Consider the following 27,460-nt stretch of genomic DNA (forward strand, 5'->3'; position numbering starts at 1 on the left):
CGTTTGCTCTTTCATGGGTAATATCCATATATGGGAGAAGAAATATTCTCACTTGTAATTTGTTTGTACCTGTTACAATTATTTTAATAATCTTAAGCTTTCTCTGGTTTTTATTACATGTAAATATGGTTTCAGCACTTACCTTTTTGTTTCAGTTGGCTACATTCTTGGACTTGGAGACAGACATGTTCAGAATATCTTGATAGATGAACAAACAGCAGAACTAGTGCATATAGATCTGGGTAAGTGGGACAGGCAAGAAAACATTAATTTTTCTTTACTTTAAGTTTTTATTAAACATTTATTATCCTTTCGTTTAGGGGTTGCTTTTGAGCAAGGTAAAATCCTTCCCACACCAGAGACTGTTCCATTTAGATTAACCAGGGACATTGTGGATGGAATGGGTATTACTGGCGTGGAAGGAGTCTTCAGAAGGTAAGTGCTCCCGTACTGCACAGGGATAAGGAGGCAGCAGAATACTTCCAACATTATGATTGTTGTTACATGTTAAATAGTTCTAATGCTAGAGGGGAGACTCAGATTTCTGCTGATAATATGAATAATGAAATACCTAAATGCTGACCTTTAACTTATGTGCTCATGTTTATATAACCCATTGCAAGTTCGTTAGTATTGCTCAGTGTTTCATACTCTTCACTAGCAAATGGGTTATTGTCACCCACTTGTGGCATTCAGAGAGGGCTCAGCATTTCCAAAGGCTCCACAGCTAACCACTGATTTAGAATGATGAATTTTTTTTCCTTCAGAAGTAAGCTGTTCTTTCAGACCTCTACTATATATTCAGAACTATTCAATGTCTTTGAACGAATTTTGTTTTAACTCTAATTTCTGTTTAGTTTTATGTAAGTAAATTGGAGTCTTTTCCCCTTTTGGATCATATATTTGATACCACTTTGCAAGTACAAAATATAAATCCTACAATAGATTTGAACTGCGAAACAGAAAAATCCCTAAAGAGTTGAGTTTCTGCCAACCTCCATCCTATATCCTGTGAATGACCCATGAGAGCCCTAAGAAGCAGGACATTTCTCTCATTCCAGTCTTTGATGATGGTCATGAACGTAATGCTTGCAAACCCCAAATTTAATGTCTTTAAAAAAGTACATAGTGTAAGCGTTGTCTTTCTAAGGCAGTAATTAATGTTAATAAGTAGTTCCTAGTACACCTTTGTCCCGTGAAGAAACAGTCACTGCCACTTCTATTCTAAATTCACAGTTTTGTGTTACTTCTAAAACTTTTGCCCCATTATACAGAAAAACATGAATTGCTTGGCTCCAGCTGAAGTAAACACAGCATAAAAGGCACTGGTGCAGGCACTGTTTCTGCCTCAGCCAGACTGACTTGTAATGAACAGTACTGGGGTAAATACCATAAACCAATCATTTCAGGATTGAATGTGAACATGATCAGTTAACTCTGGGGGGGGAGAGGTGTTCTCATCCTGAAGTAGACAGGAAGCCTAATCCCTTTCAGTGGAGTACCTGTCCCATGGGAAGGCTCTGCATTCCTTACACAAGCTTAGTTTGCTTGGGAGTGAATGTAGGAGTGAATAACAACTTCTATATCTAAACTTACAGCAGAGATTTCAGAGATTGCTTAATGCCTGGTTACTGGATCTGTTCATTTCATATAAAGGAACCCTACCAAGGTGCTCCAACATGTTGCAGAGCACTGCTGGCACACAAGTTTTCTTTCATCTAAGCAATTCTGCCATCATGGCACACCTCAACAGGCAGTGTTAACTCAGTGGTTAATTCTGTGTATAGAAACATCTCAGACAGTGAAACAGGTCATCCCTTTCTCTTAGAGAATATAATCAGTGAACTACCCAGTCTCCTTCTGGTCTTACGTGTCTAAATTTCTTTTTATTTTTTCCAAATGGCAGTACAAGAGGTTACTCTTATGTTAGAAATTTTAAGTAGAGTACAAATATCCAGTATTTAAATCATGAAAATGCCATTACATTTTACCAAAAAGAACCTAAAATACAGTAAAATGTTTTTAGATGCTGTGAGAAAACAATGGCTGTTATGAGAAATTCTCAAGAAGCTTTGCTGACTATTGTAGAGGTAAGCATTTTTCATTCTTTTGAACAGTAACCTGCCAGAATGTCTTCAGTTTTTTGTCTTTGTCTTCATATGTATTACTACACCAAATATTCATTTAAGGTGAAGATTTTGTACTGAATTTGAATGTGGTAGTGTTGACCAGATTTGTATTCTTCAGTAAAATTATAACCAGTTAGGATTTTCTATGGGAACTGTTTCCTTCAGGCATTTTACTCTCTTCAATATCTAAATGTTTCTAGCCATAGTGCGAAATTTCCATCAGGAGTAGTCCCATTTGAATTAAATCCTCTTTGCATAAATCACAAAGAATAGAATAAAACTCATTCTTAAGAGCACCTTATACTTTACATTAAACACTAGTGATTCTTTTTAGTGCCTAGCAGTGTATTAAAAAATTACCTATTCACTGCTGAGATGGGACTGAGTGGCAAAACTGAGTTGAAGTATAAACAGCACAAATACCTGCAAATGATCAGATGCAGTTTTATTGTTGGGTTGTCTACTAAGCAATTTAGCCCAATTCTATTGGTTAAAAAAAACAAAACCAAACCAGAACACCTAAGCTCCTAATACTGTGGTTAGTGTGAGCATTACCAACAGTGCTAGGGCACTGAAATAGCTGTAATTAACAGTTTAAATTAAAAAGAGGTTTATTTTCTGTGTAGGTGCTGCTCTATGATCCTCTTTTCGACTGGACCATGAACCCCCTGAAAGCTTTGTATCTGCAGCAGAGACCAGAGGATGAGGCTGACATGAGCTCTACACTCAGTACTGATCCACAGGAACGTAAAAGAAAAGCCAGGTGCAAGATTTTTTTCTTACTGTCTTCTTACTGCACTCTTGCCTTGCTTTATGGTTTTCTCATTGAATGTTGCTCATGTTGTTCAGGATCCGTATCTAGAGCACCTGTTTTTCTTTTTTTATTCTGCCAGCAGTGACGACCAGAGCTTTAACAAAGTGGCTGAGCGTGTTCTGATGAGACTGCAGGAGAAGCTGAAAGGTGTTGAGGAGGGAACAGTGCTCAGTGTAGGAGGGCAAGTGAACCTCCTCATACAGCAGGCCATGGACCCTAAAAATCTGAGCCAACTCTTTCCTGGATGGAAACCCTGGGTGTGACTTCAGAGGATCTAGCATGCTTAAAAAACTATTTCTATGCAGCAAGTGTCTTAACATTTCAAATTGGTATTTCATAATTAAAATTTATATCAGGAGCAACCATGAAGCCTTATGCATATTAGCATTCAGTAGATGGTTTGGATTTTTTTCAATAACCTGTTACAGAGAAAACATTTCTTGTCCACTTAGGTTCACCATACAGTATAAAACACCAAGCACTGCTTTGATGTTCCTTGTGACCCTCAAGGACTTTGCTTGGGCATACTGGTTGCATTGTATTCTTAAAGCCTGAGATTCATCACTTTGTGTGTATGTTAAATAGCTGGAGTCTTGTGTCTAGTAATTCTATGTGATAATGTGACTGTGTAGAATGGGTGATCTAAAAACCAGGAGTCATGACATAACTAGCTAAAGTACATTTCTAAAGGGGAGTTATACTTTAAGATAATGCCTCATGTTTAATAAACCAAGGGTTCTTGGGGTTGGGGTTTTTTGAGCTTAGTTAAATGGACATGTCTGTATATAGATGTAGACTTTAAGCCAACTATAGTATAGCTGCTTTTTTTCCTGTTGTAAATTGAATTATATTGGTACTTTATTTTTATAGTAGTCTTAATAGTATAAAACAATTAAAAAGATTTCGATTCTGTAGCTCAGGCTTCCTTGATAAAATAGGTTGACTATACAATGAAACTTAGCACATCAGAAATACCTCTAAAGTGAACAGTCATTCTGCATCTGGAATAAACACCTGTCAGAAACTTTGAAGTTGTATTTTGAGTACAAAAATCTGATTCTGATTGCATGTGCTTTTACAGAGGACATTGCTCTTTCTTAAAAAGAAAAAATTGGATAGTCTGTGAATATGGTTAATCAGAAAAACCATTCATGTAACAGTCTTACTGGTATATTTAATACATCTTCCCAAATCATCTTTATATTTAAAAATAGGAATGAAATTTGGTGTACCCTCACATTATCTTAGTTTACATTTTACAGCATTTTTACAGCAATGTTAATGAAGAATTCCCATTCTAATCAGCATTTCATGGATTTTTATTTGTACAGTGTTTCCACAATTTTTAGGCTTTATCTTTATTTCATAAGATAAGGTCAACATGGCAAAATGAGTCTTTTGTACTATGTTTTCATGAAGCTGACATAATTGTCTGTTGATCCTTGGAACCAGAAGTGCATCTTGACTTTTTTTGTGGGCAAGAACTGTGATCCAGGGGTACAGTGATTTATTGGTTCTCTCAAAATGAAACATAACTGAAAGAGCATACCCTCTTTATGTGAATTTTAAATGACACTTAGGAAAGGGAGGAAAGTTCTACCAAGCAGTGGGGAGTAGGAAAGAACTAAACAAAACATCCTGAAAGTGTTTTTCTTTTTAAACACAGACTTAAAAAAAATCCAGTAGTATTTCTGGAAAGTTTTCTCATGCTTCTTGTAGAGGAAGTTCTTGTTTAGGCATTTTGGGGGTTTATTTTGTACCAGAACTCCTAGCTATCATATAAAGGAATATTGCATAAAAACACCTGGCAGAGCCTTCCTTCGTGACTTTTCAATATACCAGTTGAAAGGGAATATTTTGAAACAATACTAATACAGTTGTCCCAGGAAAGCCTAACTTCAAAGAAAATAATTATTTCTCTGCAATGCTGTTAACTTGGTGCTTAGTGCCTAGATTTTGAATGTCTGTACTTTTTCATTGTTCAAGCTGAATGAAACACAAATAAAAATGCATATAAATATTGTAAATTTAATTGAAACCTGCTTACATTACTTACTGGAATACAGGTTAGCTGGCTAACATATGAAAAAGTTCAAACTATTAACAAACTAATGTCAAAATCAATGTGACACAGTCCTGTTACTATTGGGTCCTAGTTTAACTAATCTGACATTCTTGAGATAATTGTCATCCCTGTAAAGTTTGAGGTAACCAAATAGTGACCATCAGAGGCTGTGCTTTTTGGTCCAGTAATGCCTTAATTTTTAAAGTCAAAATTAGAAAGTGAATGTTTTGCAAAACTGTATCATCACAGATACTTGTATAAGAGTACACATATAAAACATGGATGGAAATGCTGTTTAACTCTGAACAGTGGTTTTGTCACAAATGCTACTACTGATGGTATGGTGGGTTAGTATTTGGAATATAAATATTTCAAATAATTCTATATTTACTCATATTTTGTGTATTAGTAAGACAGATGTGAGACAAGTCAAGTTGCCTCTTTATTAATTTTTTCTTGGAATACATCTTAGTAATTTTAAACATTTATGTTCAGAAAAGATAATTTCTAGGAAAAATGGGCCTGTGATTAGTATGATGGGCAAGAGCTTCTAAACAGCAGCATCTTTATTTGAAATTAGCTTTTTTCAGGTGAAACGTCTGTTGGAGAAACATCTTCGGGAGTATGAACTGGAAAAAATTGAAGTGTTAGCAGGTAAACCAATTGGAATTGTATACCTTGATGGAACTTTTCCATTATCAGGAATTCTGTTCTGTGACTAGAAATCAGATTAGTTTGGCCAGCTCGTGAGGTACATCCAGTTTAAATAAAATAAGGATGTCAGTCTTCATGAGTGCTGTCTTCTGGAACCTGTGGATGGCCTGAAACAGCTCTCAGGGAGAGATTGCCTAATGCTAGCACTTACTGATGACACTTAAAAATTGCAGTTCAATAAAAGTGTTCATTTCAGCAGGTAGATTGAAGAGTGAATCCACAGGGAAAGCTGCAAAGTGTGCAAATGAAGGTTTAGATTCTCTTCCCACCACATTTGAAAGTCTTCCCTGTATCTTGATTATGTGAGAAGACTGATGTGGTGTTCACATAACACATCACCGGTCCTGCGTGTGAGCACACCTGTACTTAGAGCTTTCAGGGATGCACTGCATAATGTCAGTAACATCCTTAAGGGTGCACACAGCTTCTCTCCCTGTTCCCCCACTCTTTCCTCACTTCTGTACATGTGTCCACAAAAAATATGGTGCAAAGGGACTACACCTTTGCCTGACCCAGAGAGTTCCCACTGCAGCATCAGTTGCTCTTCCTCCCTCTCTGCATACCTGTTTTGCCAAACACATACCATGCAGCAGATTGAAGTTTATTAGGTTGCCTCAGTTGCTATATGCTGGATGCAAAGCAGAAAGGATTATAAGAAAATTCATCTGCCTATAGAAAATCCTCCTTTTGAAGGAACTTCTTGAAATGCGTTGCGAAGGAGTCCTCCACTTTTTAAAAAATTCCTCAACCATGTTGCACTGAGCCCTCCCCACAGCTTCTAGGATGAAGCAGTGTGACAATGTATACTGTGCTGACTGACTCTTTTCAAAGTTTGTGTTAACGAGCAGAATTCACCAAGTCACTGTTTTTCTTCACAAACAAACCATGACACTGATGCTGATTAAAATGCAACTGGAGCGGTGCTGGGTATATTCCTCATGTGCTCTCACGTACCAAGAATGTTAGAATAAGAGAAGGAAGGGGTGGGGGTAAAGAGGGAGAAACTCTGCATGGTTTTCCAACTACTCCAAAATAAAGTTTTCAATTCTCCAGTCACAAGGCGTAGGCTGTTTGACTGTGTCTCTGGATTATAACTATCACCCTTAATGCCAATTACTGCTAAGTCACCTCGCTGCTCCCTGAGTACTGCTCTGCAAGGGCAGAAAAATCTCACCATAGACAACATGCATTTGACTTGCAGGAATTTTTTAGTATCTTGATCTCTTCACCCAGGACCCCTGTTTTGTACCCACATACACCATGTAAAGCAGAGAAAATTGAGCTTATGGATCAGCAATTTTGTGTTGTTGAAAGTAAACAAGTGGTGTGGTAGAAGTGAAGCAATATCCTAAGGTGCAGTTCTGCTTCTGCACCACAGCGAGCACTGTTTTTATAGAAAGCTGGACAACCATCACATAATAAGTTCTTTAGTCTGTGGTGCTTTGGTCAGCATCATGGAATAGTGTAATAATTTCTGGTGGGCAAAATTAATTTCTTAGTATCTGGGAAAATTCCTTTATGCTATGTGAGGTGTCAGCATCTAAAGTGGCAAAATGGCAGTTCCTTAAGCTGAGTGAAGTCCATACAGTTGTGATTTTGTGCATTAATTAACAATGGATGATTAAGTAGTGTTTCCACATCCATTATATAAGCATATATATTACTGAAGTACCTACTTACAAAACTTCCATCTGAAAAAATTATGTAATTTCACGAAGTCTTTTCAGATTTCACCAGTGCCTCATATGAACACATAGCATTATGCTTCCCACTTATAAATGATTATGTATTTTTGTACAGTATATTCTCAGTAAAGGGAGTGCAGATTCCTTCTTTTATGTGATTTTTTTTCAACCTAGATACAGATCTGTTAGATTCTCACCAAAGGGGTTAACACTTCCATGCAAAAACCAGCTTCGCCTCCACATGTACTTTCCCCAAACTACCCACATCTGTGGTAGAGAGTTCTTTAGATTTCCCATGGAGATAGATTTTTATTTCAAGAAGACCAAACATTTAGTTGTAGGTGTTTCTCAAGCCACTGCAGAGAGAATGATGGCTTTGGAAACTCTATCCAGAAGTGCTCCCTCCACACAGAGTTAAAACTAGATAAAGTAAACAACTAATAAGGTAGTTGTACTTGGTCTCTCATGACTCACCTCGAATCTCCAGACATCTTCTAGTCATTGTACCCCTGAGCTTACCTTTAACTAAATACTACTTTTGAATTTGGGCCCATCAAGCCAGAAGAAAGTGTGAAATTATAAAATTGTATAATAGCTGGAGCTTGTGGTATACATCTTCCACAACATACCTTCCATCCCAACTGTCCTGTTCTTGAAGGGAATTTAACTTCAAAATCATTGTTCAATACAGAGTTCCAGTTTGTCCTCAAGTCTCCAGCACTGCTTCCAGCCTGCCTTCCTTGTGTGGAAGTCATGGATAACATTTGTCGACAGGAGAGGCTGTAGGAAATGCTAAAATGAGTACTTCCTACGGGTAGCTCCCAAACCAAATGTTTTCATGGAGGAGAGCCTCTTGGAGTGCACCTGACCCGTGTTCAAGTGGTTGGCAGGACTAGACCAGTACTCCTCAGTTAAGATTTGCATTCCATGAAGTTTACCAAGATATCTGAAATAACTCTTACATTATGGAAATCTTTGAAAGTAACACCACCTTATTAAATTTAAATCAGACATAAAAAAGTGAAGCAACATCTAACCAACCTTGTTAGTATCTCTCACTCTGCTTGTCTTCATGTTGGTTTGCGTTTCCTTCTTCTATCAGACTGCCTGACGGTATCCACAGCCCAAGTCCAAGGATGCATCCTTGTCTGGGGCTCTTTGAGGTACCATGTGCACTTACTGCCATAGGAGGAGATTTTTGGTCAGTGTCTGAAATACCTCTCTGTTGCAGACCAGTCTGAAGTTGTTGCTGTTTTAGAGTGATGCTGAATTCTGGATTACATGAATAGGGTGTAATATGAGGTTATCTTAGAGTGATCAGGATATAAACCCTGTTGAGCCAAGCAGTGCTATCCACTGTCCTTCTGGACCTTGTTCCTGGAATGAACTGTCTGACAAACTAAAGCTGAGTATTGCTCAGAAAAAACCAACTGGTGCTGCCCAAAGCAGAGCCAATAAATTAGATGATTATTAAGCAGCATGGAGAATCAGAGATCCAGTTTGTTTGACCCATGGCCCTCAAGCATACTTTCCTAACCCCTTTATTATTTAGCAGTGTAGGCAAAGACACTAGTTAAGCAAAATCCAAGGCAAATTACATGGTTTCTTAGGCCTTAGAGCTAATGCTTCAGATAGGCAAAAGGTATTTAAGTAAATGTTAAAGGTGCAAAGGTTAAAGATTAAAATTCCTGATGATAAGCACTAAAAATAAGGTATCACTTTGTAACAACTTTTGGGATTTTTTAGTTTGTTTGGTTTTTTTTAACTTAGTAATTTCTGGTTAATATTGCTCTATTGTTTTAAAAAATTATTTCTCATAAAATCAATTTGTTGGCCAATTTTTTTCCACACAGCAGTGTAACTCCTAAATTACATCAAATAATTTAAATTATGTGAGTGTAAATGAGAGGACAGTCTGGTTCTTTATATGATTTTATTTCAGTTTTTAGACTTGCCTCACTACCTTAATCAGTTGATAATGTATGTTAACACACCTATATGTTGCATAATATGCAAGTAGGTCATAGACACTAAAAGCCCTTGGCTATGTCAAAACAGAGAAACTGATGCCCTATCAGCACACAGTTGTCCTACTGGTATAATTAATACCAGTTTTAAATCAATTTAAGTCTGTAAAAATGACTGTGGGTGCAAACCTCCATGTGACACACACATCTCAGTATAATTACCTCTTATCTGTTCCCCTTAGTTCTGTCATTTACACACAAGGTCTTGTAAAGCAGTGACAATAAATGAGGTATTGTGTTAAGGTAGACATTATATACAGAAAGATAAACACACACCTTTGAGCCTCTGGTTCTCCTGAGCATATACAATGATTACTTAAAGCAAAAGTGTTCTGTCATCATTCAGTTCCAAATTACCAGTTTTACTTTATGTAAAACATGGAAGTCAGCTTGTGGGCTCCCTGTTTGCACTGTTCCCACTGACCTTGTCAACCACTTTCCTTCTCACTCCCACACTATTTTTTGAGTCTTGGTTCTAATGGTTGTGAAGATTATATAGTAGCCCTTTTTTTGATTCCAAAAGCCCTTACTGAAATGCGTCTTTCAGCCTATCCCTCCCACACTTCACTCACTGTTTCCTGACTTCATTACAGCATCTGCAATACAGATGTAGCTCAGGGGTCTTTTCATAGTTTGTTGCTGTGAAAGAACTACTCATTACTTAATTATAGGCATGCTTGAAGCTTTTAAAGTTAAATAATGCAATAAGAAATTGCATGTCTATAAAATCATTTTAGAAATTAATAAGATGGCATTAAAATTTTTTTTTACATTTCTATCCTATTGCATTTTTCAATTACTCTTTATTAGAAATATGAATATTTTGGTAAGAAAGTGATCCAATTGACAGCAAGGACTTCAATGGATTTCTTAGCTGACAGAGGAGGCTGTTACAACATGTTCTGTATATAAAATAAGTAATTTACTTTTATTGCTGGCTGTTACAATGCATTTAACATATTGAATTAATGAATAACTCATTATTTTGATATTGGTCTTCCAGGTCTCTCTATGAACTAATTAGAATTTATCGAAAATGCTTTGTTGTTCACTAAGAAGAACATTAGGGCTTCCTTGTTGTAGAGAGCTCAATTTTTTATGATCTGAAAGGGGTTTATCCCTGTGGATGAACACAAACCAACTGTTTTTCCTGAAAGATTCAGGAGATCACTCCCACGTATTCACGTGTGGCCTTTGTTGTGTACAAGAAGACACACATTTCCTAATACTGGAAGTGTTAAATAGAAAGAAAGTGCTGCAAAGAACTGCATTTGCATTAATGAGATTATCTGTTCCTTTTCAAAAAGTACAGTCAGAACCAAAATAAACTTACTTCTAAAATACATTAAGTGCACATGCAGTTGTGTTACGATTTTGATTAACAAACCCATATGCCAAAATAAAAGACAATAAAACCAGCTAATCCATAGAGTAATTAAAAAGTGTAGATGAAGTATGGAGAAATCTTGACTGCAACAGTTGTACATTTCAAACCAGGCTTTAAGGGACTGTTGAGGCTTTGGGATTCAGCTGATTGATTGCCTTGCTGCTATTGCTGTAGAGGAGGGTTCATGGCAATAATTGCCTATGACATTTCACGTGGAAAGAGTGAAGCTTTCTTAGACAGTGTCAACCTATATGATAAGAGTGACTAATATTTACTTGCTTTCTTAAAGATGAACACCCCCTGTGTCTGGAGCAACAACCACAAAACTTTATAAATAAATACTGAATCATGATTGGCAATGATGAGTCTGGCACAAAATATTTGCATTTCATAGTACTTTCATCTGGGGTTCTAACTTACTACACAGATTGTATGTGTATTTTTTTCTCTAGAAAGTTATGGAAGGGTTCTGTAATGCCTACCTACATAGTCCTTCCTTACTTCATGCTAACTCTTACTGAAAGGATCATCTTGTGAAAAATAAATAACTTTTCCACCCTGGCCTCTACACTACAGCTTGAACAGAAGTCTAAGCAGTGCCTAATGTTTGGATATCCATATACATAATTTAATTGAGGCATACTAATGGTATTTTTTCATAGGGTAAAGTTGAATAAGGAGGAGGAGGAGGTTTGGAACAGACACCAAGTAATTATGGAAGAAAAGTAGAGATTTAGTAAAAATGCCAGACAGCTGGGCAACAATTTTGGCAATTTTAGCTTCCTTCCAGCAATTTCAGGTGTGGTAGCCATAATTCTTATTTAAATGCCTCAAAAGCATGAGACATTTATGTAGGACTATGATATTGCAAGTTATTTAAATATCAAAAAACAAGAGGCAAGCAATTTATGCCTAAATCGAAGCAGATGCATGTACGAAGACATTTCAAGTAAAAGAATGTGTAATCATTTCATACCATTTTTCAAATCTCCCCATAGTATCTAATTCAGAAGTCTACGTGCCATAGGCTCACTGTGTAGCTACCAGAGCTAGAAAGGTACTTCCCCAGAGCAATTTTACAACAACTAAGATATCAGTTGCCCTGCAAGGGTAACAATTTCTTCCTGTTGACTACACAGAGACCTTAAACAACTATGCTCCTTGCTGATGGAATAAATCCGGTCGCTGAAAGCCTGCCATGAGAAACAGGTTTAGCTGAAAACAGAAAAACCAAGACTGAGTTTGAAAAAAAGCTGTGTCTTGGTAGGAGCAGACCACTCCCAGATTTGTGAGTCAATAACACTGACTAGTGGTTAGCACTGTAGAGGTTGTGAATTTAGGAATCTATTTTTATCCCCCTTGACTTGCTTTGCTGAATACATTTAAAGTATGCAAATATTCTTAATGCTTTCATACAGTGGTAATTTTGTGCATCTAGAATGAATACCACAGAGAATATCATGTACCATAAAATGATACTTGCAGTACCTAGCCTGATTTTGATTAAAGCATCTGCTGCAACACCTAGCAACTCTGTCTGCAAGTAGAAAGGTAATAATCTGTAATGCTTGCATCCTACTGAGAAATAAGTCAGAAAGTATATTATTGTGAATACTGTTTCAATTACTTGGCAGTACTTGCAGAAACAGGCTCTTGATCAGGTTTAGGTCCTTTATCAGAGAAATTAGAAAACACACAAAATATAATGAGGTTTCTAGCAGACAGACAAAGCTGCTTAAAGAACATATCATCTACAGTCTCCCAGGCATAAGCAAAAGAAGTCAACTTGACCCATAAATATTTCCATAATTATCAAACATCTTTCAAGTGGCTTTTGAGAAATGAGTTCCAGTCCATTATAATTAATTCTAAAAGACAGTTGCCTTCTGTGTGCCTTGTTTCTTTTATTCTTCCTTCCCTTTAGTTTTGTCTTTACTTTGATGTTCAGCTTTGTTTTCCCTTGGATCATAGTTTCCGTTGTTTTCAGCCCCACAGTGCACCCGTAAATGTGGGACCCAGAAAACACTGGGGGCAATCAAAAGTAACTATTTGATTTACATTGCCATAATAAGCCTCATTTTACAACACCATGCCGCAACTACAAAACAATGAGACAAGCCAATAGTAGAACACAAGCCACTAGTAGAATGTAAGTATCTCGCTTTGCAATGTACTGTGTAACTTGTACAGCCCTCATCTCCTGAAGGCAAATACCCTTCACCAGAAGAGGAAGATCTGTTCCTCTAAAACTTGTAAGTTCTTTATTGTAGTGAAATATATGTGCATCCTGTAGAGAAGTGCAAATACACAAACAAAAAAAAGCCATAGTTTTTGTAAATTACAGTTGTGGAAAAAAGCTGTGAATAGATTTTCCCATGCCCAACCTTAGAGAATTTAAGAATCACAGTCCTTGGAATGGTCCGATAAATCATATTCACATGGAAGAAATGCAACACATTGTTAGAAGAAATAGTTTATTTTTATATTAGAACAAGCTAATGGTGAAAGAGCTTTCAGAGAGAAATACATACTGGTATAAAGCACAGTGCTACATTCATTACTTAGAAAATATTTTGCAGTACCGCATGTATATCCCTCAATTTATTTGTCCTGGAAATAATTACTGAGTAAAACTCAGCTCCTCTTCTCCAGCTTAGATTTAACAGAGCTACTTTGAAAAATAATGTTTTAATACTACCTAATTTTTATTTTTTTTTTTAATAAAACCAGGTCATCATATCCTTCCTTGAATTTTTTTCTGGCCATTAGTAACTGCTTGTGACTCTTAAAGAATACTATTCCTCCTTTTAAGTAATAACAGATAATAAATGTATAATTGATGAATTACAGTCATCTGTTGGACAAGCAAACATGTAGGACAGGTCCTTACTTATGGAAGAATGACTTCTGTAGGTACATGGCCCTGAAGAAAAAAAGAGGATTTACACAGAAGGGCACAGAAGGGAAAGAGCAGATATATTGAAAGGCAAAGAAAGAGGGAGCAGGTTTGTGAGTGGCCTCTCTCAAGAGCTGGTCCTAAAAACAGATGGGTATCATTAGGGAGCAGAAAGCAGATGAGAGATGGACCTGAGGCTGAACAGGATACCAGTGGGAGTTGGGAATAATTCTGGGATCATCCTTAGGGATGGCACACACATAATTTCTTATCCAATGTTAATTCAAACTGTTTTATCTGGTATATAATGACATGGTCTTTAATTTCATATTACAGACCTTTTTTTTTTTTAATTTCCACACAAACTCCTTGTGTCACACAAACTAATCAGAGGAGGAGTGCATCTTTTCCGAAAAGCAGAAGAAAGGATTCAAACTGACACAAATACTTGCAAAATAAAAGCTTGATTTCCTGAAAAGATAAATGGGATACACATATGGGATACAAGGAGGAAAAGAACTACTTAAGATAAACAAAAATTATTCCTGAAACTAACAATAAACTAAGAAGTAAGAAAAAGACTGCTTAAACTGAAAATCAAGAATAGTTCCTGGAAGATGTAAGCACTAGACTGGGAAAAGTATCTAGCAATGAACAAATCTGCATTATCAGTGGCAGAAAAAGCATGAGCTAAAGGGACTTAGAGATGTCTAAATACTATGATTCTGATCTTCATAAATCAGAACATAATTTCTATTATCTCTAGAGAAATACAAAAGATACAGCCTCTGACTAAAGGAACAGCTATCAATGTTTCTCCTTCAGCAGAATTAATCACAGGCAGTGGTTACTAAAGATCTTTTTCTTTTTGATATATAAACACAATTTCTATTACTACCAATGAGATTCTACATTTTCAGCCAGCGAAGAGCAGCCCTATCAGTGATGACACCTATACAAACCTCATTATTAGAGGGAGAAAAAGAGAACAAGGATTTATGTGAGAAAAGATGCAAGATTTTCTACTATGTGTAAACATATCTGCAACAAAACATGAGAAAATTAAATGTAGAAAATGATCCAAAATACTAATGAGATGATGTACATACTGAGGTAGTATTTCTTATTGCTAATTACTTAATCATAGACCTCCTGTCACTTTCCATCTGAGTGAGTACCTAGCCTCAGGAAATATTCCTAGCCAAAAAGAAATTGGTTTTTCATACAAATTTTTCTTCTTTCTTGATTGAAATGTGATTAGAACTCTACCACACACAAAAATAAAACCAGCTTATATATAAAACATCTTACTCTCCAAAAGATACTGGTTTAAGAAAACTCCAAGGGGGAAACTGATGATTGAAGATCCATGGCTCCCAAAAACTCTTGTTTTGGTCTGTAATTTTGAGCATACAAAAAGTCATGCTTCAAAAAATATTTGTACTGTATTAAAAGCTCAAAATTTATGGAAAAATCCCAGGGTTGTCCCCCCACTCACCTTTGTTTATCAAACATAGTACTTCAACCTGGAGAAGAGGAGACTAAGGGGAGACCTCATTGCAGCCTACAGCTTCCTCACGAGGGGAAGAGGAGGGGCCAGCACTGACCTCTTTCCTCTGGTGGTCAGTGACAGGACCAGAGGGAATGGTGTGAAGTTGTCTCAGGGGAGGTTTAGGTTGGCTATTAGGAAAAGGTTCTCTACCCTGAGGGTGGCTGGGGACTGGAATATGCTCCCCAGGGCAGTGGTCACAGCACCAAGCCTGACAGAGTTCAAGAAATGATTGGACAGTGCTCTCAGGCACGTGGTGTGATTCTTGGGGCTGTCCTGTGTAGGGCCAGGCATTGGACTTTGATGATCCTTGCAGGTCCTTTCCAACTAACAGCTTTCATGAAGATCACAGAATGCAATCCCAGTGCCTGAGTGATGAAACTACCCCCCATTTTACATTTCTGGGTCCATTTATCTTTCTACAGTGCTTGTTTCCCCCTCATCCTGAATGGCAGGTGTCTCCACAAGCTGAAACTCATGTCATGACATGAGAAAGGTGCTTCCCACCAGCTGGGAATGAGCACAGAAACCCACCTTTTTCCTTGAGGAGAAAGCCAGGAGGAGGGGGTGACTCAGGGAGCTGGTGCCCCCCAGCAAGTCCAGCCTGCTGCAGGCCAGGGGTGTCAAATGGCTGCTGGGGGGTGACTCGGCCATTTTTTTTAATTTTATATTTTTTTAGTATGGTACTTCTATTACTGAATAGTTTAAGAGTTTAAATTAGAGTCAAATTCATGAGCATTCGGGAAGGAGAACATCGGTGATATCCTCCCTGTCAGAATATCTAATTTCTTAAAGAATAATATAAGAAGGAGGAAATAATACCCACTGACGACAAAGTTGATTTCAATGACAGTTGAAGAAACGCGATTTAATCTCCCTATAGATCCATTTTAAAATGGATATATATGTCCCTTTGTATTTTTATGTAATGTACTTCACTTTAGTAAGTAGGTAGAATCTCTGTTTCTTAAATCAGACATTACTAGATAACCTAATAAATCCCTTCATTTCTGGATAGCCTAACTGTGGCCAGTTATACACTGTAGCAGCATGTGTATTACTTTGATTTTCTTTGTCCATAATGTGAAGACTTGATAGATGACTTTCATATTCACACTATAGATCCAGACTGAGGGAGTGGGAAATTTTAAATACATTAAAGAAAGAAGAAACTTCATTTCAGTTTGATTTATTAACCCTTATTATCATGTAGCATATTATCCTGTAATATTTACTTTATCATATGCGTATAAACAACCCAAAACAACAACTAAAGTATTTTTATTATTATTTTTTTATTTTAAAATAAACCTCTTAAATATGGCTAATGTTGTTAGATCAGATAGCTAGATAAAATCAGACAGATAAAATAGAAGAATTCCTCTACTGATTAAGCCAGGAGATACTGTTTCATAAAAACTTTTGCCTTTTATGTAACAAAGAGTTTCAAAATCCTTGAACCAAGAAGAGGATGTAAAGCACAACAAAAAACACACCCTAGATTTGATGATGATATTGCAACTTGATTTCAAAGACTTTGAAACAGTGATCAAAAAGCTGTGCAAGTAATATAAATTCTGTTTGAAAGCAGGCCCAGCTATGCTAACACACAAGACAGCTTTTGAAAGGTACTCAGGCCAGTTTTAAGAGCCAGCTCTTGCCAGAGGCCTTCATCTTCATCAGTACTCCAAATTAAGATTTATTACAGAAAGCAATTACATGTAATTTAATATTAAATTAAAATGCAAAGCTAAATCCAGACAAGTATTAATCGGACGATATGGGAAGAATATGTATGTACACTATTATACAAATAGGTAGCTATAAATATAAATACACAACATTGTTCAATAGAAGAATGGAGAAGACCCTGTAATAAGTTCTAGTCTAACTGAAAATACAGGGGATAGTTTCCCTACTGTAAGTGAATTCTGCCTGATAACAAGGAAATGCCAGGAGAGGTGTCATGGCTCTCAGAACTTAAGATACCAACCAAGGGAGTACCTGCCAGCTCCATGCCTGCAGCAAGTGTTCCTGTGAAGTCAGAACACTAATTTTGTCACTCAGGATTTGTTTTCTTTGATTGTGTTCTTTCCCAAGGGAAAATCTGTCTCAGCAATCAATGAACAGCTGATTCTTCATGATCCAATGGTTTTTCAAGAAGTAAAAGAGGAGAAATTTTATAGGTTTTGATTCAATTCAATACACAATATTTCTTGTGTGAAAAAGAGCCTTAGCTTAGTTTTATTCTTTATTCTTTTCAGGCAACAACTATAAGTCTTTGGGAACTATCAGAATATATTTACTTAATCAGAAAAAAATTTATTTCCCATGCAGTTGCTGAGTATGGAAAAGAGACTTTAACCATTTATTTACTTAGGACAATGTAGCATAGTGACCCACTTCAGGAAGTTCAAAATTAATAAGATGATTAATTAACACAGTTTTGCAGTAAAAGCCAAACCATTTCAAGCAAGAAGACACAGAAAATGTCTGGATTTATTCTTACTTATTGCACTGGGTTACATAAGTGACCAGTATCATTAACAGTATCATTATTAGTATCATTATCAGTTTTCTCTTTTTCAAAAGAACTGAGAATTCCTTTGGAACAAACCAGAAGCAATTAGGAGACTACAATTTGATATGATGTAATTTTCAAGGGCCAATTTTATGAGTTCAGTGGGAGTTGATGTTGCTTCTGTTGCCCTGAAAATCACGGTTTGTCAGCCACATTTATTAGGCTCTTCATATCTGGGCATAAGTTGTTAAAATTGTACTTGATAGTGTAACCACAAGAAATAGAGTGAACTGGTAAGAAATAAACGTTTCTTCACCATAAGTCTTCCAGTTTTGCATAATTTCTTACTTGCTTTAGGTTATTAGCTAGTCTTGACAAATGATGAAGGCATTCAAGAGAATTGGTCTGGGGGACAAAGATATCAAGTTCCTAGAAATAGGAAACTGCTTAGCTAGCCTTAAATGTACTGTGCCTTAAACTCAAAGATATTCAAGCCAATTTTTCATTTGCCTATGAATAGTAGGTGCTTTTCCCTTATTTTTTTTCATTGGACCAGGTAATCTTCAAGACCTTATTTTTTGCTACAAATTTGAATGAACTCAGCAAAAAATCCAATGCCATTTACTTTAATGGGACCAGAGTTTGGCCTTCCTATGTAAATATAATTTGTATTCCCCATCAAAAGTGATTTTTAATGGCCTCCTTAACAAGATAATCCACCAAGGAACTGATGACAACTGCATCTAGTAACCTACTTAACAAATCCAGTCAGACAACTATTACACATTACTGCATGCCATCAAAGCAGGGTGTAACTTAATATGAAATTAATATAACAAACACATTTGATAGTTGACCATAGGTGCTTGAGAAGGTTGAAGGTGATAATTTATGAGCAGAAGAACTCTTTGTCTTTGGAGTAATACTGACTTGGGACTGGAATGGAGGAAACACCTACTGCATATGGAGGTAGTTCAATCATCAGATTCAAGTAAATACTTGAATTTCCTAGTGAATGGGACTCAGAGCTGTGTGTTCATGAAGGACTTCCTGAAGATTTCATTTGGTTCATAAACAACCATATGATGGTACCTGTCCCTAGAGGAGACCTCATTCCAACTGGCATCTTACAGTGCACAGATTGCCTGTTTTTGAGTTGATTGGCTCATGTTTTACAGGGAAAACCAATTTTCCTGTGTCTCTCAACTTGAAATAAAAGATCCCATTGCTAATGTGTGTTTCTGTGACTGGAATGGAACTGTAATGAGGGAAATATATCATATTAGCTTGCAAAAGAGTAAATAGCAATAGCCACAGTATTAATTCACTATACATATAGCATTATTAATAGTCAGGAAAAAGTCACGGTTTTTCTAGATCCTTGGGAATATTTTGATTTGAGACAACATTTTGTCACAGAAAACTTGCTTTCCTGCAGGTAATCAAAATTTGGAAACCATTCCACAAGAAATACTCAGAATTATTCTGCACCTTAAGTATGTAGTACTTGCATTTAAGTTTTGCCAAACATTTATGATTATTATGAAGTCATAATCTAAGTGATCTGTACCACCTTTAAATGTTTGGGTTTTTTAAAGAGTCAAAAGTTAATTTAGTACAAATCAGGTATTTAAAATTTACATCTACTTTTCACTTTCAGTTGCAGGAAGTTTGGGATCAGTGAGATGGTTGACTACCTTACAAACACAAGTGAATCTTTCAGGAAATAGAGGAAATACCAAAGTCTAAATACTATGGGAATGGTTGTAGAGTGAAAAGACATGTTAGAGTTTGTCAGCAAGGGTTAGTCCACATTAAAGTACCTTTGTTCATAAGGCAGTAGAAAGCACAATTTATTGGCAGAAATGCAGGTTCTATCAGCAACATACATTCCTCACATTTTTTAAATAACTCTTCTTGCCAAACAGCGTAAGTAAATGATCTTAAGGACACTTGCCAGAATGAATTGAATTTCCTCTCTGTAGGATTTTGCTTGAGTGGTTATGTCAGAAGTATGATTTTTTTTGATTCTTCTGTATCTTATATTTTAGCAAATAAAACCTTACTGTACAGATCCTGACTGATTTTTTTTTGAGTTGGGAGTGGGATAGGAATATGTCATGATCACTCACCAGTGGCCTACAGAGCACGCTGATATTTATGTATAACTTATAAAGTACATTAATATTCCTATTGACTGCTTTAAATTAATAACTTTGATGGTTCATAACTGTACTCAAAACATTTTGTAATTGTCTCATTCCTGTAAAGTGTATATTCAGCTTCTTGAACAAGCAGATCTTGCACTTTCAATCCAGGCATATAATGCCAAATCAATACATTCTATTTCTGTGAGATCTTCTGTGTATTGCACGACTATGATATATTGTGGTAATATATAATAATAATGTATAATATTAATATATAATTTCACAGCTTTATAATCCAACATTCAAATACTTGCAAAACTTTCTCAATATTATCAGAGGAGACATAAACATCAATAGAGTCAAAAGTGTCAGCACGGAAAGGCTACACTGCCTCTTGGAGACACTGAAGAGCTGCATGTTTTCATCCTTTTGCTATGTGACTACATAAATGCTTGTTGTATGACTGAAATGTAGTTCATAGAATAATGAGAATCTGGAGGTCATGTAGCCAAGCTTCATCTCCTTGGGGATATCAGTGTAAGATTTTTTTTCTCTTATCTTACTGGAATTTCCCACGTTGCAGCTTGTGTCTGTGGTTTGTAGGCTTTCTGCTGTGTACCTCTGAGAAGTCTGGCTTCATCTTTTCTACACCCTCCCTCTGGAGTTCAGCAGGGTAATCTTTCCTTTACCTTCTCTTTTTAAGGTTGACCTAATGCTGCTCACCGAGCTTCTCCTCACAGACCATGTGCCCCAACCCCTTTATCACCTCGGTGGTCCATGGTCAACATGGACCGTCAACGTATTTCCTGTACAGAGGAGTCCAAAATTGAATACAGTACTCCACTTGCAGTCTCACAACTACCAAAAAGAAGTGAAGAAACATCTGCCCTGATCTGCTGGCCACATTCCTGCTAATACACTTGTGGTTTATCACTGCTCACATGATGGGACTCGATAAAGGTAATTCCTACAGATGTCTAAAATTACTTCAAACAGACATGCATGTAGCCGTTTTTCCCTTAATCTTACAGCAAAACACAAAATTAGGGCCATAGCTCTCTGCAGTAGAGATTTTCTTATTAATGACTCAAAACAGAAGCACTGTACTCGAAACTCAAGCATCAGTACTCCTATAGCCTCTTTAAAATGCTGTAAAAATATTCAGAGGCAAGAAGATTCTGGTGGTTAAATCCTGTGAACCTAAACAATAGTATATTCATAAAAAATCTTGCCCTTACAGACAAAACTTTTGAAAACTGCAGTAGTAAAGGAGTTGATAATATCATAAGTTTATATAATGATTCTTTTCCTTATTACAGTTTCTTTGCAAGCTTCTCAAAAGTGCTCAAACAGGTGATGTATGTTTTCCCTGTCAGCTCTCCTCCCTAACTAAACAATTTACTTTATAATGTAATAAATGTCGGGCGTATGCTTCCCAGGATGGACGCTTGAATCTAACATTCCATCAGACAAGCTTTGATTATAGGTTTTTTTTAATTATGAATCTACAAGGCGGGCCTGGCATAATACTGTTATGAAACTAGTCTACTGGTTATCTTGAGGTAAATCTCAAGAAATACAGTCTAAAAATATATGAATTTTTATCTCCTTTATGTTCAACAGATCATGATTTACTAGTTCTCATTTCAAAATGAAACTGAGGTTGGGTATTTCCAAATGTGGGTGCCTAAATATATTAGGACATATATGATGTAACATAAAAGCAGTGTTCACAGTAGGAAACTACTGTTTAGGCTAAAAGAATCTAAAAATAAAGAACTCTAAGCAAAGGCTCTGCATGACCAACTGTCCGACCCCTTCTATGTAGATTCCAATGTTTGAAAACATTGGCCCTGGGCTTTAGGGAATACTATTTCAAACAAATAAACCTGTCTCTGTCATTACTGATAAAACCCTTGATGAAAACAGGACAGATTTACTCCCTGTATTTAAAAGCTGAAATTACTACAGGAAAATTCAGTACTCTGGTACGGTAACTGTTTTTTAAAATTACCACCAACAAGAGATTTTTATACCTTTGAACAGCTGCTGTTCTAGAACTACTTTAGTAGACTCTACTCTAAAAATACTATAATGTATGTATTACACTTTACTTGCACAAACAGGTTTTACTGAGTATTTAACAATTCCTGTAACACACTAGGCCAATGGTTATCATCCTGTCATCAAACTCAAATAGGTCTGACATCCTTTCTGGCCCGGTGGGGCAATTGTTATGATTGCTCTTCATTTAAATTGCATGTAGTACCATCAATGGAAAGAAGAAAGGCTTTTATCTTTGGAAGATCTATAGTTATAAATTGAACCAAATTTTCTCAAAGTACTATGGACTTTTAGTAAAAGTTCCACTATGTCTACACTGTTTTTTTAATTTTGTCAGGAAGATGAACGTATTCATATTTTTCAGGATATTTCTTGCCTGTAAGCTATAAAAGCATCTGTAAGGCATTCTGTGACAAAACAGCTTTTGCTTTGAGGGGATGCTTATTATAAAAGCAAAGAGCTTTTTGGCAGAGAAGAATTTAGAATAGTTTCTTTCCTCTTTTTTATGAGGGAAGAAAGGAGGGATGAAATATTCACATTTATTTATATTCATAATTTACATTTACATTTAATGTGATTCTTCTTCCAGTTTGAAAGACTTCAAGCCAGGGAAGTTTTCCTACACAGATACTTCCAAAGAACTAGAAAGTATGCATCATGACTCCGCCTGTTCGCTCCCGTTTTTAAAAATAAAAATGGAGAAATTTTGGACTTTTGGTTTGAAATATGCAGAAAACTTTGTTGCTTCAACCATCTGGTATGCTTAATTGTCTTTGCTGAGCACACCACTTCCAAAAATATCGGTGAATATAAAATGCACATGGTATAATCGATATCAAAAATAGGATCATACCATACAGTAAAAATTGCTGTACACATAAAAGGAAAGAAAAGCCCATACTCAGTTGTGTCAGCTTCAGCAGTGGAACCCTCTCCCATAATTTTGATGTAGAAAATTTTATGTCAGACCAGTTGAACACATCTTTATAGTCTGAAGGATTCTAGGACTGATTGTCATGCTAAATAAAAATACAACCACTATATATATTAGTGTTAGAACCAAAACAAAGAGGATTATGGGTAGAGCAACACACTACAGAATTTTTTCTTAACTGGCATAATGTAATAAATGATGGATGGGTTAACCTCTTTAGAAACCTGAAGTTCTTTTCATATTTAGCATAGAGAAAAATCTAGCCTTTCTTCCTGTTCTAATGCAGAAATTTTACACGAGTAACTTGCAGTAAAGAACTGTGAATTAAGCCAGCATGAGGTTTAGAGCACTAAACTTTGTGCACCAAAGCAATGGTAGGGAGAATTTGGTATCCAGGAAAGGTATAATCCAAGTGTAGCTGAGTTGGAAGCTCCTCAGGCAGCTACATTAGCCACAGTGAAAATGCAAAGGACAGAAATGGGTGTGTGGGCACTGGTCTTGGTATCTGTGTCTCCTTCCAGGACTGTTTATGCATTTTGAAGTAGACAAACTTGGGTAAAAATCAACAGACATATTTGGAGCCACATCCAGGACTAGGATTTTTCTTCTGTCTCACCCAAAGACACGCTTTATTGCAATGGTATGACCAGCTCCTTCTGATCCTGTGAATTTTGCATTGTTAGTTTCATGGCTGCACAACTTAAGTGGAAGACCTGAAGACCTCTTGTCTAGTCTGGAGCTAAGGCATTCTCTTGAAAATTTGCTTTAAATCAAACCAAGGAGGACAATTAGCTTCCCAATTGCTTAATGTGGACTCTAACCCCTACACTATTACACAGAAAGCACAGCATAGGGTTTTTCATCATATGTGTGAACCAAACAATGAAGTCTGATCTACTCTCTGATTTCAGTATAAGGTTAGGCATGATCCAAATTCAGGAAATTAGTAAGATGCCCCAGGGGACTTAGGCACAGGAAAAAGTAGTCCTGAAGCCAAGTGAAAAAGATGGTGGCATTCCATAGCTCTACACAAAAGTTAAACCTAGGTGGCCTAAAACTCTGCTAACAAATTTCAGATTTCAAGTAGCCTAGAATACTGTAGATGCTATTGTTGAACTAAGACACCAGTATTTCACCTGGCCTGAAATTCCCAAGTACTTTTGTGGATCTGTGTCTATATTCACAGATACAGTCACTGGCAGGGAACAAGTCTTCAGAGTTGGCACTAGAAACATTGTGATTGTGATAGTTACACAGTCTGCTTTAAAGCAGCATTTAATTTTGGTGATTCACAGCCATGACGCTTATAAACATATTATTCTAGTCTCTCCCCCTCCTCTCCATTTTCCTCTAAAATTGATGAGTATTATATCATGTTGTCTATTCTATTATCTGTCATAGACCACAAAATAATCTCAAAGCAAGACCAGATCTGATACCTGTAAATATCAAATATTCCTTTTGTCTAGTTAGAAAATTGTTTTGTGTAAAAGAATCCATCTAAAATTGAGGTAAACTTTATGAAGAAATCATAACACTGTTTTAGTATGTTACAAATGCTCCTTTAGAATAACTCATGACAAGATCTTCTGTGGTGATTGGTTCCTCACAAAACTTTGGTAAATAGGTCCCTGCTGGAACACAAGCAACACTGTGTTCTTCCTGATGATGCAGTACATCAAACAAATTCCCTAGATGCTCCCCATTACAGGCTCAGTATCTGTTTGGTGGTGGTCATGGAGCCAAACTTGTGGGAACCAACGTTGTAGATCAGAGTGAGTGTGAAAAAGGGTATGAAAATACAAGAATACATAACTAAGAATGTTTGCTAGTGCATAAGTGTCTTAGATTTCACAGCTTAATTCTTATTCTTGCATTTTAAGTGGGTGATTTTCTCCATCCAGTACAGTTATAGATCTTCCCTTAAAGGCTTTTTCCTGTGGCAACTGCATACTGAGTCTCTGTCATCAGGCTGAGGTACAAGTTCCATTCCATCCCGTATTTCAGGTTTGCTGGCTTGACGTTTGGCATATTCCTGAAATATGTAAACAACATTTAAGAATGCTATAAGCACCAACATATAATTCATGAAACAAAATTCTCCTCCTCCCTTCCACTCAGAAGCTTACCTTTACCCAGCCTCCTTATGTCATTGTTTACAACTTCTGTACAAGGTGTCTTTATAACACACCTACTAATAGGCTACACTGCCTCTGAAAACACTCTTTAATGTTTTTGCCTATTATTAATGGTAACTTGAATATTGTCATTATTTGTGCCTCTAACCACTTTGTGCAGATACTGCTGTCATTTTTGTACACTGAACAGTTTCAAACTTTGTAACAACCTGTGGCTGCTGAAGCTGACATTTAACTGCAAAGTAGAACAGGAAAAAAAATTCATACTTTCAGAGAAGAGAAACTTCTTTCACTAGAGATTTGCATCTCCTAGGGAAGCAATAACTATTGGGCCTGCTTACCCCCTACCACTCCACTAGCCGTACTTCGGTAATTTCTTTTCCATGTATGCATTGTTTTCTAATACAACGGAGTATCTCATGATATGTGTGAGAAAGGAAGAAAACTGTATACAGATTATCTCTTACAGAGATCTATTAGAAACCACATACCAAGTGACACTGAAAACAGGGTTGACTGTGGGGATGGGGACAAAAAAATAAAATTGCTGATTCTGTAAAACAACTATTATGTAAGGTTGCCTCTTTAATGATAAAGCAGGTTTTAGCAAAGCTCTTCACACTGATCTCCTGTGAATATGAACCATATCTGCTACTGATCTAAGTAAGGACTGAATGTGAAATTTATAACATCAGCAGCAGTAGCAGCTGGGGGACAGTAATAGTGATCTATTGTACTAACCTGGAGCACTTTATAATAGTAGCAGTAAAACCTGTGAGGTTGAAGTAATTCTCTTGCTATTAACTGTCCTTCTTTAGCAATTTTTCTTGCTTCTTCATCATTTTCCTGGAAAATTCAGATTGAACAAGTGAATAATACAGAAATAAGTGAGCTGCTCAAAGCCTGGTTGGCAATGGAAGTTTTATTAAACAGGCTATTCACATCTGCAACTTTATTGAAATTACTGGTAGACTGCAAAGGCATGCTTTAAATTGCAGATTTGTTTAAAAATACTGGATTGCTTTTATTGTCACAACTGGTACCTTAGGGCCATCAGTAACACCTTTCAGGAATAACTGTACAATTCTGAAAACTCAGATTGATTACTGCTCTACTTTTTTGCCCAAGGCTTCAAAATCAGGTCTGATGTGTCCCAGACATACTTAGTTTTACAGAAGACAAACCCACAGATGTTGTATTCTCTTATGCAGTGGAATCCAATGTCTTCCTTTTAAAAATAACTCTGCTTGAATTCATGTACTTATTCTCAAGTTTTTTAGGTCTATATTTCAGCTTTTAGTATTCCCCTCTGATTCCTTATGAAGAACTACAGTACTCTCAGAACAGTCAGGGCCTAAAAAAACCTATAGCATTAATTATGTAGTATCTAGGATTCTGGTTGTTTCTTTAACAAGTACCTTAGTGAATATACTAAGGCTCTGACTCATGAACACTTCTGCACACACCTAAAATGAACTCCTGTGTACTGCCCTAAATAGAGATGGTTACTTCAATTAAGGCCTTCCCATCTAATACTAAGAACAAAATGTACTTTATCCCAGGATCTTGATAGACTCCATGCAAAATATGTAGGTAGAAATTCAAAAGAAGAAAATATTAAGATAAATTCTTGTTATGTTTGCTTATCACTTTGAACATTAATTTGTAATGGAACTTACCTTAGCCCATTTTATTTTCTCTAGCAAGTCCTCTAAGTTTCTTTTAACTGGAACATAATGTTTCCAAGGTTTTAATCCATTATAAAAGTGTTCATAGTATTGGGAATCTTGCTTCAATATTAAACTATCACCCAGCAAGAGGTATGGAAACCTGTAAGCTGCTACAGTGCCATCTACATTCACTTGATATTTGTACTACAAAATGAAGAGGGAAAAAAACGAAACATTTTGTATCAGAATGGGAACTCTGACTGGAAGAATGATTATTTTAACAAGCAAGAAGTAACCATGTTTATTAATTCTCATCTTCAAACCCATTTTAGTGCTAAGTAGGTGTAGTTTCATGGTGTTCTGGACAACATAACGGAAGAAGGATATGTCTTCAACCACACACTGACAGTCAAGAACCTTTGTGTCACAGGTACTGCCTGATGGGTATTCTACTGAAGCGTCTTAGGATAGAGCAAGGGGTACAGTGGGGAAGGAAATAAACTAATCTATGCTTAAATTCAAAACCAGTAATTTATTCTGACTTAAAATTCCATTATTATGTACAATAATCTGGAACATATATTTTTATATAAAATAGTCTGAAATATTATACTAAAAGTAACCATGACTGCACTGCTCTGGCAGATGTTCTCAGCATTTCTGATATACCAGTGTCTGGAACAGAACTTCAACTGGTATGTATTATAATGGCTTTAT

At 36.4% G+C, this 27,460-nt stretch overlaps 2 protein-coding genes across 3 annotated transcripts in view; one reads left to right on the forward strand and one right to left on the reverse strand.

Annotated features, from left to right (window-relative positions):
* Nucleotides 1-4,975, forward strand: part of ATM (ATM serine/threonine kinase) — a 64,155-nt gene extending 59,180 nt beyond the window's left edge. Inside the window, exons 58-62 of one of the 2 annotated variants that reach the window (XM_018071385.3) lie at nucleotides 156-242; nucleotides 321-435; nucleotides 2,027-2,090; nucleotides 2,756-2,892; nucleotides 3,023-4,975. In XM_018071385.3, coding sequence (XP_017926874.1) covers nucleotides 156-242; nucleotides 321-435; nucleotides 2,027-2,090; nucleotides 2,756-2,892; nucleotides 3,023-3,206 — 587 coding nt within the window. In that variant the 3' untranslated portion in view covers nucleotides 3,207-4,975. The remainder of the gene's footprint in view (nucleotides 1-155; nucleotides 243-320; nucleotides 436-2,026; nucleotides 2,091-2,755; nucleotides 2,893-3,022) is intronic. The other variant, XM_029960932.1, reaches the window with a different exon arrangement.
* Nucleotides 4,976-19,622: 14,647 nt separating this feature from the next.
* Nucleotides 19,623-27,460, reverse strand: part of POGLUT3 (protein O-glucosyltransferase 3) — a 45,297-nt gene continuing 37,459 nt past the window's right edge. The window contains exons 9-11 of the mRNA XM_029960857.1: nucleotides 26,753-26,947; nucleotides 25,815-25,919; nucleotides 19,623-24,970 (exon numbers count right to left, since the gene is read on the reverse strand). Coding sequence (XP_029816717.1) covers nucleotides 24,845-24,970; nucleotides 25,815-25,919; nucleotides 26,753-26,947 — 426 coding nt within the window. The 3' untranslated portion in view covers nucleotides 19,623-24,844. The remainder of the gene's footprint in view (nucleotides 24,971-25,814; nucleotides 25,920-26,752; nucleotides 26,948-27,460) is intronic.

Source organism: Manacus vitellinus, unplaced genomic scaffold, assembly GCF_001715985.3.
Source record: "Manacus vitellinus isolate BGI_N305 unplaced genomic scaffold, ASM171598v3 scaffold_2_pilon, whole genome shotgun sequence".
NCBI classification, from domain to species: Eukaryota; Metazoa; Chordata; class Aves; order Passeriformes; family Pipridae; genus Manacus; species Manacus vitellinus.